Source organism: Capra hircus, chromosome 12, assembly GCF_001704415.2.
Source record: "Capra hircus breed San Clemente chromosome 12, ASM170441v1, whole genome shotgun sequence".
NCBI lineage: Eukaryota > Metazoa > Chordata > Mammalia > Artiodactyla > Bovidae > Capra > Capra hircus.
In genome coordinates, this window is record NC_030819.1 from 53,221,658 (window position 1) to 53,236,666 (window position 15,009).

Consider the following 15,009-nt stretch of genomic DNA (forward strand, 5'->3'; position numbering starts at 1 on the left):
ATCGATTGCCTAGGGGTGGTAAAGGATGGGGACCGAGAGATCAGACCTTTCCCAGTCTTGGGGACTAGTGAGCCTTTTGAAGTATAAGTTCAGCGGGAGCCACTGATGGGTTATAAGCAGAGAGCTAAGTAGCTGATGAATTTCAAGGTGACTACTCTGGCCAGAACGATTTTTGGTGTACAGCTGGTTGGCTGTTGCTTAGGTTGTGTAGTGACAGAGTCAGAGAGGTGCATGGATTAGAGGGCTACTAAGGGGGCAGAACTGGAAGGATCCAATATTGCATTAATGAAAACTTCCCTGGTCTATCTGACTGTGCGTGCGTGTGTGCCACGTTGCTTTAGTCGTGTCCAACTCTGTGTGACCCCGTGCACTGTAGCCTGCCAAGCGCCTCTGTCTATGGGGATTCTCCAGGCAAGAATATTGGAGTGGGTTGCCGTGCCCTCCTCCAGTGGACCTTCCCAACCCAGGGATCAAACCTGTACCTCCTGTAGGGCAGGCCAATTCTTTACCACTGAGCCGCCTAGGAAGCCAATATTTCCTCAAGACGATAATAATAAACTGTACACCTTGGACTTCTTCCATGTCCCAAAGTATGAGTCATTAGCCATTTCTATTTTGCACTGTTGATAATTTCTGTAACCTGACAGTGTCACATGTATTGTACACAGTTGGGTTTGATGTAATGCTGTAAAAAGTATGAGCTGGAGTTCCTAGACTTCACCTTCAGAACTCTGTCAAGAAGTTGAATCAAGGTGTATTAGGGTAGGAACAGCTGCTGCAACAAACAACCCCCAAATATCAAGGGCTCAGCCCAATAAAGGCTTATTCTGCCTCGTGTCATCATCAAATGGAATAGTATATTGTACATGGTATATTGGCACTGTTTTCTATTTTCTGCATTTGTGATGCCCTGGTATTAGGCACCTAGATCCTGGAAAAGGTCAGTTTTCATTCCAATCCCAAAGAAAGGCAGTGACAAATAGTGTTCAAACTACGACACAATTGCACTCATCTCACACGCTAGCAAAGTAATGCTCAAAATTCTCCAAGTCAGGCTTCAACAGTATGTAAACCATGAACTCCCAGATGTTCAAGATGGATTTAGAAAAGGCAGAGGAACCAGAGATCAAATTGCCAACATCCATTGGATCATCGAAAAAGCAAGAGAATACCAGAAAAGCATCTGCTTTATTGACTACACCAAAGCCTTTGACTGTGTAGATCATAACAAACTGTGGAAAATTCTGAAAGAGATGGGAATACCAGACCACCTGACCTGCCTCCTGGGAAATCTATATGCAGGTCAAGAAACAACAGTGAGAACTGGACATGGAACAACAGACTGGTTCCAAATCAGGAAAGGAGTACATCAAGGCTGTATATTGTCACCCTGCTTATTTAACTTATATGCAGAGTACACCATGAGAAACGCTGGGCTGGGTGAAGCACAAGCTGGAATCAAGATTGCTGGGAGAAATATCAATAACTTCAGATATGCAGATGACACCACCCTTATGGCAGAAAGTGAAGAAAAACTAAAGAGCCTCTTGATGAAAGTGAAAGAGGAGAGTGAAAAGGCTGGCTTAAAACTCAACTTTCAAAAAATGAAGATCATGGCATCCAGTCCCATCACTTCATGGCAAATAGATGGGGAAACAATGGGAACAGTGACAGACTTTATTTTCTTGGGCTCCAAAATCACTGCAGATGGTGACTGCAGCCATGAAATTAAGACACTTGATCCTTGGAAGAAAAGCTATGACCAACCTAGACAGCATATTAAAAAGCAGAGACGTTACTTTGCTAACAAAGGTCCATCTAGTCAAAGCTATGGTTTTTCCAGTAGTCATGTATGGATGTGAGAGTTGGACTGTAAAGAAAGCTGAGTCCCGAAGAATTGGTGCTTTTGAACTGTGGTGTTGGAGAAAACTCTTGAGAGTCCCTTGGACTGCAAGATCAAACCAGTCAGTCTGAAAGGACATCAGTCCTGAATATTCATTGGAAGGACTGATGCTGAAGCTGTAACTCTAATACTTTGGCCACCTGATGCAGAGAACTGACTCCTTGGAAAAGACCCTGGGAAAGATTGAAGGCAGGAGAAGGGGACGACAAAGGATGAGATGGTTGGATGGCATTACCGACTCAGTGGACATGAGTTTGAACAAGCTTCAGGAGTTGGTGGTGGACAAGGAAGCCTGATATGCTGCAGTCCATGGGGTCACAAAGAGTTGGACTCAACTGAGCGACTGAACTGAACTGTTCCTGGAGAGACTGTGTTCCCAGGGTTGGCTGATTCCTAGAGCAGACGGCTCCCCTGCAGGCTTGCCTTTGATATCCAGCCAACAGTTCTGGGGCCCCCAGACATCTCTGTAACTTACTCTCTCACACCAGACTAATGTTCTCTACCCTAAGTCACCCTGGACCAGGTATCACATAGCTAGGGATCAACCTTGAACCCAGAGGCTGTTGAAATTGTTCACACTATCCAACCTTGAGCTTACACAGTGTACCTACCCTGCCTTGTCTACTTTATCCCGTGAAAACCCAAATAAAAGCTCTGGGTCATGTTTTCTCCTCTTCCCTCCTGCCTGACCCTGCTGTTTCCCCATGTGGCCCAGCCTAATATCCTCTGTGTCCTGTTTTTAGGGGTCCTTGAGTATAAACTTTGTCCTTCATGACCATCACATCCATATCTATTTCTCTTCTGACATCTGGTTAAAACAAGCACTGGATTCATCTCCATAGTGGTGCTTCATCTGTTCATGGCCCCCGAGTTCACCCTTGGCCTCACACAGGGACAGGAGCAGGCCAGGAAGATTGATGGCTCTTAACCTTCTCTGGCAGGACAGAACCCACCACTTCTGATTGGCGAGAGCTAATCACAGGGCCCGCCTAGGTAGGAAGGGCCTCAGACTATCCCTAGACTCCGCTCCTGGGCGTCAGAAATGAGCCTGTGCCTACAAGGTGGCTGTTGGACATCGACAGGCAGTTGAGTTCACTTTCCATCATTTTCACTTCCTTTTTAAAATCTATTTTTAGTAAATAAGGATGAAAAAAGAGAAAGGTTGAAATCTGAGTTTCATATCCTTAACTGTATCCAGCAGAAATGTCAATACAGAGGAGAAAATCCAGAAAAAGGCTTATATAACCAGGAACTTAACCCAGCGCTGGTTCTCAATGTAATTATAATCACTAACACTTGTATAAACTCTACCTTTTAGAAACGCCTTGCAATAAGGTATGGCACTCTTTACAGAGAAGGGAAAAATGAATCTTCTCTTATGAATACACAGCATCAGAAGCAAAAAGAATCATCTCAGTTGTCATACAGACAGTGCAGACATTTGAGCAGGATGAGTTCTAAGTGCATTTGTAAGTGAGTTCTCTGCACTTGGAAGACATTTTCACTGTTGATATTCATCCAGTAGTAGCTGGTTGGCATTGTACCTCTGAGCCTCTGCCATCTTAAGAGGCCCCAAGAGTGAGATGGGGAGAGGAGAGCCTGTTAATATGCTGGAACAAGGGCTGCTCTGAGTTGGTGCTACTGAAGGTTTGAGGCTCAGATGCTAAAGGATCCACTTGCAATGCAGGAGACAGAGGTTCGATCCCTGGGTTGGGAAGATCTCCTGGATAAGGGAATGGCAATCCGTTCCAATATTCTTGCCTGGGAAATCCCATGGACAGAGGAGCCTGGCGGGCTGCTTAGAGTTGGACATGTTTGATCAGCTAACACACACACTGAATTGGTGCTGCTGAAGCAAAAGGTCAGAAGAAAGAGAACAGGAGGGACTTGGCATCTGCTCTCCAGCCAAAATTCTTGACAGGTGCCCTGGTGTCTGTTGAGGGAATGGTGCCATCTCCCTAATTCTTCCTCTGGAGTCAGATGTGTGCACAATGCTGTGATTTTGAATCCAGGCTTCCACAGGTTCTTACTACACCAAAAACACATTTATGCATTCACCCCATCTGTTTTCTTGATTATTGAGCCTCTTCTCTGGCTGCACAGGACTACACTGTAACTTAGGCTTCAGATTTTGCTTTTCGTCAAAGCCCTCTCTGAATACGTTTTTGTGGTTTAGCCGGGTCATAATGTAATGTGTTTAACGAGCATTTCATTGAAATGGCATCTTTATAAGATGTCATCAGCCTAGCCCCTTGGAAGCCTCTGAGGTAAGTTCCCCAGTCGTTCTGCCTGTTTAGAAAACGAGACGGACTTTCTCCACACACATTCTTGGAGAGCGTTTTGCATGCAGCGTTTGGGGCTGTCACTAGTCACTGGAGGGTCCATGTGGGTTTGTTGTCATTGTTCACACCAGTTGGTTTAGTGTCTGGGTTTGTCAACCTCGTTTGGCTATTCCTACATCATGCCAGTCCCTGACTCCAACCCGACTTTGCAGATGACGTAAGTCTGGACCAACAGGCAGGGCGGCTGCTGAGGGTCTGTGGGTCCTAAAGCCATGGCATCATTTCTGCCTGGAGGAGAATGAGTGGCTCTTAGGACAGGGCTTCAGGCTCCTGTAATACCACTTTTGATGCACATGGTCATCCCATCATTGTATCAGATTTTACCCCGCGTGAAGCCCCACCAGGTCATTCTATATGTGACCAACAAGTGAGACAAGCATCCTTCCCACTCTTACGGCTTCTTTTACCTTGCGGAGCTCTTTCCCTGGACCGTGGGAACAGGGAGCACACACTGCCCCCCCTCGTTTCAGCTCTCCTCTGGGGGAAGCTGATCCTCAATCTCGATCTCCTGGCTGATCTCACATGGTCCAGGGAGATGCTGCAGAGAGTGCTGACGCAGCAGGCAGCCCGCTTCCCTCCTCTACCCTCGCTCCCGCTCACTCCTATCCCCCTCGCTCCCTTTCTCCCTCCCCCTCCCTCCCCCATCCTGGCCTAGGCCTGCTGGACCTTTGTGTGCTAGTGATGGTTTCTGCTGGGAGATGCTCAACGTCCTGCTGGTGGATAAAGGTGTGTTGAGATCACCTCTCTCCACCTGTGCATTGGATGGGTTTCTCTTACTGGGACCTTCTCAGAACCTGGAATGTCCTGGCTCCAGCTGACGTCACCGTCTGATGCAGTGCAGGCATCCACCCCCATGTCTCTAGGTGGACAGATTTCCTTTTGTGCCTGAACTGTCCTTTCCCCTCTTTCTGCCCCTTTCCTCCCTATATCCGTCTGCTCCCCCCGTGCTGCTTCATCTGCAGTAATCTTACCATCGCTTACATAGATAGTGGATAAATATGTTCTAAAGGCTGGCTTGGGAACCCAATGACTTACTTTGATTTAGGGGTTCTTTATCTCCTATAAAAAAAAAGGTCGCTTGAGTTTTAAATACCCTGCTAAAATGAAAACAGCTAAGCTACAGGAAAGTTGTTTTTCTGAGTAGAGTGGTGGATTATAACAGTACTGTTAAAATTAAGCAAAATAGGAAGAAATAATTTGTGAGTAATGTGCTGCAGAAATAATAAAATGGACAGTCCAAATGGACTTTTCCAGCCTTGAATTATAAGCAAGCTGTAGCTTAGGAATGTGTTCATCCACCAATGATTGTTTAAGACCCAGTGTCTTTTCTTTAGGAGGATGCTACTGGCAAATTTTTAACAAGAACTGATACCCACAGGTATTTCCCTCTAAAGCAATCAAAGTGTAACCTTTAAGAGAACACTCTATTCTGTGGGAATTTCCCCAACAGGGCGGGCCAAGCAGTGACTTGTGAGTTGTGTGGTGGATGCTGTCTTTTCCAAGGCTGTTGGTATGTTCAGAATCACAAGTTAGTTTGGAATTTCTCCTTCAAGGAATGAATTATTCCCAGATGGTATTAGTTTTGATTGGGCTGAGAGATGCTCTTTCCTAAGCAGAAACTTAAAATGTAGTGTTGAGTTATCCTTGGAAAATGATGAGTTGGAATAGTAGGGTTATCTTGGCTTCACTAATCTTCAGTTTAGTTCAGTTCAGTCGCTCAGTCGTGTCCGACTCATTGCAACCCCATGAACTGCAGCACGCCAGGCCTCCCTGTCCATCACCAACTCCTGGAGTTCACTCAAACTCACGTCCATCGACACGGTGCTACCATCCAAGTGTATTCAGATGAACTCAGGTGCCAGCAAGTTATTTAATGCCAGTAGCATTGTACTGTCGTGGCAAGGTAGAAACACATGTCTTGTAAAATTCTAGAAGCTACAGTTAGAAGAGGTCCCTGGGTTTCGCTACCTGTTTCTTCTGTTTGTGCCAAATCCCCAGCATGGTGGTCCATGGTCTTAAGGGTCTCCATGGAGATCCTCGCTCCATCAGTGAGCTCTCGATCCTGGAGGTGATCACAGGGTTTGCCCCTTTAAAGGCCATCAAGCAATGGCAGTTCCATCTCTTTGTACCAAGGCCTCACCTTGCTTCTCTGCTGATGGTGTGAACTGTGAGGTCCCAACACACTCTGCTCCTTGGCCTGACTACAGACGAGGGGTGTTCCCTTCATTTGCCACTCTTATTTCAGGGTGTATTCTCTGTATTTATTCTAGCTCCTCTGTTTTCTTTCCTCTAACATTGATTCTCAATATGGGGAATTTTCCCCAAGGGACATTGGCAGTGTCCAGAGGCACTTTCGTTGTCACAACTTGGTGGTGGATACGACTGGCTCACAACCAGGGGGTCGGTGCTTTTCTCATCTTATGGATAAAGACCAGGCATGCTGCCAAACACCCCACCGTCACCCGGACAGCACCCCCCAACTGAGTGAGAGACATGGACCCCAAGGAATAAAAGAAGACAACTTCAAGGGGAAAATCACTAGATTAAGAAGAAGTCTTTTGAAATACCAACACCTAATGGGAAGGAACTTTCTAGGAGAGAAATAAGGTGGAAATAAAAGTGAGATTCATGTGACAGAGATTCTGTACCACCTTGGGGTCCATTTCTCTCTCTCAGTTAGTGAAAACAATGTCTTATTTCCAGAGTTCACAGTTTCTCACTCAGAGTATGGCCTCACATGTCATTTAGCTTCTCTTTGCTGCCCTAGTTTCCTCATCTGAAACATGCAGGTCATAATACCATTTCATAGCATTGCTGGAGCATCAAAGAAGTATTAGGTATTTTAGTGTTGCATATTAGTAATGCTGATAGTCATCTGTTAGTATCACATATATTAGTAAGCATACTCATGGAGGTGAAGTGCTTAGAACAGAGCCCATCTTATGCTTAGTAACATAATTTCTATTTTCAGTGTAGAATTAACAAACAGTTTTCTGTTCATTAAGTGAATATTCTTGAAGTATGAAACACATTCTAAGTCCTCCATATGTAGACAAATGCTTTGTATGTTTAATTACAACCAGCCTTTGTAATGTTACTGTTGAAAGGAAATTCAGAAGTTGTCAAACCATAATTGTGAACCTGGTTTTCAGCTTAGCACCCCAGCCCTTCTAAGTCTTACGTCTGATCAGCGTTCTCTCCAGACTCCATCAGGGTTTCATGTAGGTAGAACTCAGGGCCCTCAGATCACTGCTCATCTCAATCAAAAGTCTTTTCTTCATTTGTGAACTCAGAGGGCTAGACTAAGGATAAGAAATCCACCTTGAGCTAAAACGAACAGGAGGTAGTTCGGAAACTCTCAGTTTAGATCTGTAGCTAACACAGCCCGTGATGTCTCTTTGAGGATTCATCTGTCCTTACCCACCAATTTTCTTACCTGGAATCAGGAGAAAGGGAACACCCTGTGGCTGGATCCAAGGTCCTGACGATCATATTTTACCTGCGATGTACTTCGTCATTATGGTGTTTGACAAAACTAAATAGATCTTGATTCTTTCATGAGTCAGATTCTTCAACAAACAGATGGGTAAATTGATGAGCCCAAATGTATGTGTACATCAGCTACTGGGTTGGAAATTTGAACTCAAAAATCCCTATTTACTTGGCCTATATGCCACAGTTCTAATTTGGGTATAAAGAAAGAATAAAAGGAGATTGGCGGTGTCACTCAAATAAACCATTTCTGATTTTAAAATAGGTTTTCAACCCTCAAGGTAAAAACCAGACTTTTCACAGCAGGCTAGCTGACCTGAACTAGATAATTCTCTTGTGGCTCAGCTGGTAAAGAATCCGCCTGCAATGCAGGCGATCTGGGTTTGATCCCTAGGTTGGGAAGATCCCCCAGAGAAGGGAAAGGCTACCCACTCCAGTATTCTGGCCTGGAGAATTCCATGGACTGTATAGTCCATGGGGTCACAAAGAGTCAGACACGACTGAGGGACTTTCCCTTCACTTCTGTCTTAGTGATCACTATGTACGTTGTCATAGTCATCCTTCAAAATTAAGGCTTCGCATCCTAGTTATATTGTCTAGACATCTCGCGTTGGATGCTTGCATTTACAGGTCCCAGTAGTTCACAAAGAAGTTCATGGAGAACATGAGTAGTCAAAGTCCTCCAGAATTCTGAGTGCAGTCGTCATGGGCTCATTTTGTATCACATAATTATCTCTGCTATTGGCCCCCAGTGCCAATTTAGCAAAAATTAAAGACAAATGGTAAATGAACACACAGAGACTGTGTAATACTAGCACCTACAGAGATAGAGTTTTTGGTCATTTAGTCGCTTAGTCATGTCCGACACTTTGTGACCCATCCCATGGACTGTAGGCCACTCTGTCCATGGGATTCTCCAGGCAAGAATACTGGAGTGGGTGGCCATTTCCATCTTCAGGGGATCTTCCTGACCCAAGGATTGAACCCACATTTCCTGCATTGGCAGAAGGATTCTTTACCACTGAGCCACCAGGGAAAACCAGAGATAGGTTAATATGGTTTTATTCTATTTCTTCTTCTAATAGACAGAGAAATTTTAATCTGTATGAAAAGTGGTTGATTGGTTGGTTTGTTGGAAACCTGACTCTGTGTTTGCTTCATTTGGAGAAAATATAAGAAGAAGAAATTCAGAGTTAGAAAGAGGAGGCATTAGAACCACAGACGACGTGATGAATGTAAATATCTCTTTTTACATTCTGAGTAAAACAGACTGCAGGGCTCTACAGGTTAATTGTAACTTCTTTGTTTTTCAGATACTGTGTTGGCCAATGGTCATGCCACAGACTATTTATTTGTTGGAAATATCGTTTATACTGTAAGTTTGCCTGTTTATTGAATCTTTCTTAAATGACACGTGTGGGTTCTACCTCTCTCTCCCTTTATATAAAGTCTTTGTCGTTATTATTTCAAATTTCTGAAGTATATATTATAGATTCCTTAAAGACGGCGGCCTTGAAATTAAAAGATGCTTGCCCCTTGGAAGGAAAGCTATGATAAACCTAGACAGCATATTAAAAAGCAGAGATATCACTTTGCCAACAAAGGTCTGTATAGTCAAAGTCATGGTTTTTCTAGTAGTCATGTACAGATGTGAGAGTTGGACCATAAAGAAGGCTGAGCACCAAAGAACTGATGCCTTCAAACTGTGGTGCTAGAGAAGACTCTTGAGAGTCCCTTGGACTGCAAGGAGATCAAACCAGTCAATCCTAAAGGAAATCAACCCTGAATATTCATTGGAAGGGCTGATGCTGAAGCTGAAACTCCAACACTTTGGCCACATGATAAGAAGAGCCGACTCATTAGAAAAGACCCTGAATCTGGGAAAGATGGAGGGCAGGAGGAGAAGGGGATTACAGAGGATGAGATGGTTGGATGGCCTCACCAATTCAATAGACATGAATCTGAGACAACTCCAGGAGATAGTGGAGGACAGGGAAGCCTGGCATGCTGCAGTCCATGGGGTCGCAAAGAGTTAGACACGACTTAGCAACTGCACAACAACAACAAGCTCAAAATGGTTGTAAAATGCTTACCTTGTATTTTAGTGAAGTTTATGCAAAGTTCCCTGGTGGCTCAGAGGATAAAGCTTCTGCCCACAATGCGGGAGACCTGGATTTGATCCCTGGGTCGAGAAGATCCCCTGGAGAAGGAAATGGCAACCCACTCCAGTATTCTTGCCTGGAGGATCCCATGGATGGAGGAGCCTGGTAGGCTACAGTCCACGGGGTCGCAAAGAGTCAGACACGACTGAGCGACTTCACTTACTCACTTATGTAAAGTTCAGATTTCAGGACAAGGGACCAATGGACTTCCCTCAGTCTTTACGTGAACATTTCACACCTACTTGTGAAAAATCAAAACAAGCAACGAGAAAAAAAAAAAACCCTACATTGAGAGAAGGTGATTTCTCCCTAATCGTCCAAGCTAAAGAAAAGGGGGGAGTAACTATTACTTATGAGAAGACAATCACTAAAGTGAGGGCTTTTCTTAAACCTGCCTATAAGTTTCCTAAAACTTACCCCCAGGAAACTAGCTCCCAAGGTGGCACTTCCAAAGTCCAGCTGCTGGGAAGAAACTGTCCCTAGGGAGGATGTGGGGTTTCTCCTGGCTGAAAATACAAGGATAACACATTTCCCAAATTCCACTTTCTTTCACAGTATGTTGTTGTTACTGTTTGTCTGAAAGCTGGTTTGGAGACGACAGCTTGGACCAAAGTAAGTTTTCTATAGAATTATTAATAGTTCTCTATCCAATATAGATATTTTTATGGCATAGTATCTTTTTAAAACCCAGGAAAACAGTAAGCAATGTCAAGCCATGGTAGCTTAAATTTTTGCATCTAAAAATTGTGGTTTGATCTTTATCAGGGCACATTTGCCATCCGAAGTTCCCTAATCATTTGCTAGGCTCTTAATACAGCTCTAAGCTATTAACAGCTCATTTCAAAGATGTATCCACATTATAAAATATATATATATATATATACACATATAAAGAAAATACAGGACAGAAAGGTGAATTTTTAATTTCCATAATTTTACCACCAAGAGGTAGTTACTTTTAACATTTGCTGTATTATCTTCTAGACTTTATGCATTTATTTTAATAAGGTGAAGCTTTACAGAACATAGAGTATTGTAGCCTTTTTTTTTTTTCACTTAAAAATGTATCAGTATTTTACATGCTTTGAAATATGCTTCTGCAAAGTCATAGTTCATGATTAAAGCGTATGGAGTTTTATCAATATCCCGTCACTTATTTAATCAGTCCCCAATTTGGGGCATTTTTAGTTATCTTCAACTCTTGAGGGTTATGGCCAGTGTTTCATGGTTGTCTCTGCTGTTTACAAAGGCTTCTAATTCTGGGCTGATTACTTAAGAGAGGGGTGGGAGGTAAATGGAAGCAGAGAATTGAGACAGAGACAGTGAAGCCAGGTGAGGGGGATAGTGGCTTAGCCTGGGAGTGGGAGCAGGCGCTGAGCAGTGATCAGATTGTTTAAAAGCTGACAGAGGCTCATGAGGGATTAGATCATAGAGGAAGTCAAGCAGTATCCTATTAAGAGGACAAAGGAGAAGAAATTCACAACCCAGTAGATGCTCAGAGTGGTGTTCTTAAGATATATGTCCATGCCAAATTTCTTTATAAGTTTTTTGGAAAAGAACAATTGAAGTCTCAAAATGATAAATAAAACTACCTTGGTTGTTTTGTCTGTCCAGCACACTCTTACTAGGTGAATGGGGCCTTGTTTATTCAGATCCAGGTTGGAATGCACACCAGTAAGGGATGGGTGGGAACCTGCTGGCACCATGGGGTGGGCCTGGGGGACCATCAGCAGTGGTGCAAAAAGTGCTTTCCTCTTCTGGGTGATTTGGAGTCACTAGTTACTTAAATTCATTGTTAAATACTGAGACAAGCAAATGAGAAAAACTCTCCAAAGACCAGTGACTCATAGAAACCTTTCCATAAAGAAAAGTGGCATGGACTGAGGGCTCCTGCAGCAGGGAGGTGTGGGGTGGGAGTCGGTCAGGTGGCTCCTGGACCCGCAGACAACCCTGCCTGAGTGTCTGTTTCCTCCTGCAGTTCAGTCACCTGGCCGTCTGGGGAAGCATGCTCATCTGGCTGGTGTTTTTTGGCATCTACTCGACCATCTGGCCCACCATTCCCATCGCTCCAGACATGAAAGGACAGGTCAGTACCACTAATTGTCACTGGCGTCCTGGGTCTCTGGCGGGGGGATGAACTGCAGGACAGGCTGGTGTTGCCTGCTTCTGTCAAAATGAATCTGGTGGGAAACAAACCACATCAGAGCCCCTGGAAGAGGTTGTCCAGGCCACAGTAACAGCGTTTGAAGCGTTCACAGTTAGGTAAACTGTTGACTTAATTCCTCTGACCTACCCAGCGCGTCCGCATTTCCACAGTGAATTCTGTTCTCAGGGGTACAGTTCATGGACATGGAAAATGGGAGATGATTTGAGTCGTTGTTCATGGTTATATTGTTTGCAATTTCAGTAGTGGTATTATTATACTTTGAGTAACTGACAATGTCACCTGTGAAAGAGAAATCTAACCACTCTATGAACCAGATCATTAGTTAACCAGAATTTCTCACTGTGCATGTCTTCATCGAGAGGCTGAGATAGAAGACCTTTATGCTCGTTTGTATTTTGTTTCACCTTTTATATTATCTCTGTCTAGTGTTTGCCATGGAGCCTTCAGCCCTGGCACACTGGATCTTAAGATCCCACGGTATGGAGTCTGGTGGGGGGGACTTGAAAGCCCTGGGTTCCAAACGCCCTCAGTTTACAAATGAAGCTGTTAAACTTGCTTTGCAGGGAAATGTTTCAGGGTTTATAAGAGAATATGTGATTTGTGGGAAGGGGCACAGAATGTCTATGAAGGAAGACATTGCATTCCCTGTTCTCTTTGCATTCGGACCCCTTTGGAGCCCTGGTCGGGCTTGTCCAGGTCAGCAATCCTGGTGCTGGGGCAGCACCCCAGCTGTAGTCTGCTCCTCAACTCTACCCGCCAGGCCTGCCTTGTTTTGTCCCCACTTCCAGGCCCACAGCACACCGCAGGGCCCAGGCAGTTGTTTGCAGGGGGCATGCACTGGGTCTGCTAAGGTTTGCTCTGGGTCATTCCCCCGAATTTGCATGAGGGCGCTGGTGTCTCTAGTCAGAACCAAGCATGGGAAGAGAGGGCTGTGGGTTGCAGGCTTCTTCTGGCTCCTGCCCCACATTGATGTATTATAGGGGCAGGCCCATGCGTGGCACATCGGGCTGCTGTCTTTACCTCACTTACTCTGCACAAATGAGCCAGAACTTGGGTCTCCCAGGTCTAGATACACGTCCGGCAACTGTTGACTGTGAGGTCATCAGGGTCGGCTGCTTGCCATTTTTACTTGGTGAATCCTCTGAGGTGCTGAGCAGGATGGGCGTGTCCTAGAGGGGTGACTTGTATGTCCCTGAACACAGCTTTGCCTCCTGTAAGGCACCAGGACAAACATGTAACACACTTTTCAGGTCCTTCCCAAATCCAAGCGGTAGAGGCAGTTACCGAGCAGTGAATAAATCAAGAAGATCGTTGTGTAGCAAAACAAGCGTTTCCCAGCAGAGATGCTTTGTACACGCCAATCAGTTCTTTCTGTTCTTGATTTTTTTTTTAATTGGAGGATAATTGCTTTACAATATTGTACTGGCCTCTGCCACACATCTGCATGAATCAGACATAAGTATACATATGCTCCCTCCCTCTTGAAACCCACCCCCCCAACCCCATCCCACCCCTCTAGGTTGTCACAGAGCACTGGGTTGAGCTCCCTGCATCATATAGCAAATTTCCACTGGCTGTCTATTTTACATATGGTAGTGTATGTTCCCATGTTACCCTCTCAACTTGTCCCACCCTCTCCTTCCCCGACTGTGTCCAGAAGTCTCTTCTCTACGTTTGCATCTCCATTGCTGCCCTGCAAATAGGTTCATCAATCCTATCTTCCTAGATTCCATATGCATGGGTTGATTAAGCAAGAAAACTATCCATAATGATGATCACTGGGTAAGGCTTGGTGCCTAAAATATCTGCTTCATGTTCTTTCCTTGTGGTTAAGAGTGAGTGTGGCCAATAACCATTTCATTTGGGGGATTTGGGGCAGAGGACGATAAAAGGGACAGCAGCCAACTGCAGAGAACAGTCTTCTAAATTAGAGGAGAATGACAGCGGAAGGATGGAATCAGCTGACGGGTGACTGGTTGACAAAGCCCCCTCCTTTGAAAGCCCCTCCCCAGAGAGATATTCCAGTGACCCCTCTGTGTTCACTGGCTCCAGTAACCCCAATTCAGATGTGTGTGAGTTAGGCTGGTCGCCAGTTCATCAGGAGGTTGACCTTTGACGTGTGGAGGGACCATTCACTGTGTAGTCCGAGTTGCATGTTCTTTTGTGTGATTCAAAGGCTCAGTGTAGTGATGAAATTTCCATAGTTGAGGACTTTCTGAAAAAAAAAAAAAAAAAAAAAAAACCAAAAAACCAGTGAGCTATTCTTGCCATCCAAGAGCAAGAAATTTGTAATATTAAATCACATTTCATTTGGGTATAAAAGCTTTTTTTAACATAAAGCACATCATTTCAGTTTTCAGTTGGTTGGTCTGTTTCCATGAGGCAGAAGGATGTTCTGAAATCTCCCATCACTGGCTGAGACCAAGGTTCTCATTAGACACAGAAGACAATATTGCTGTAGTTTTCACATCCAGGGGCTGCTGGGTGGATAATCCACAGTCTGTGTTGAAAGGACTATTTCTTATCTCTGGTCTTGAAATTGAAAATATCGCCAAGTCATATCCATCCCTTTGGTGCTATGCTGGTCCTGTGGATTGAATATTTGGGCCCCCCTCAAATTGGTGTTGAAGCCCTGAGTGCCCCGCTCCAGCATGGAGGTGGGGCCTTGGGGAGGGACTCGAGATCAAATGAGCGGAGAGACAACCTGAGAGACAGCTTGCTCATTCTCTGCTGTGTGAAAATGCAAGGATCTGAAATATATATTTGAGTCGCTTTGCTATACACCTGTAACTAACACAATATTGTAAGTCATCTATCCTTCAATTTTTTAAAATGCCTGACCGACACAGCAAGAGAGGGAAGAAATAGATGCAAGAAGTTGGATATCTCCCACCCAGAAGAGGGCCCTCACCAGAGCCCAGTCAGGCTGGGACCCTGGCCTCA

At 44.6% G+C, this 15,009-nt stretch overlaps 1 protein-coding gene across 1 annotated transcript in view; it reads left to right on the forward strand.

The window, feature by feature from the left end:
- Positions 1-15,009, forward strand: part of ATP8A2 (ATPase phospholipid transporting 8A2) — a 465,925-nt gene that overhangs the window by 337,412 nt on the left and 113,504 nt on the right. The window contains exons 31-33 of the mRNA XM_018056568.1: positions 9,051-9,112; positions 10,455-10,511; positions 11,878-11,985. Coding sequence (XP_017912057.1) covers positions 9,051-9,112; positions 10,455-10,511; positions 11,878-11,985 — 227 coding nt within the window. The remainder of the gene's footprint in view (positions 1-9,050; positions 9,113-10,454; positions 10,512-11,877; positions 11,986-15,009) is intronic.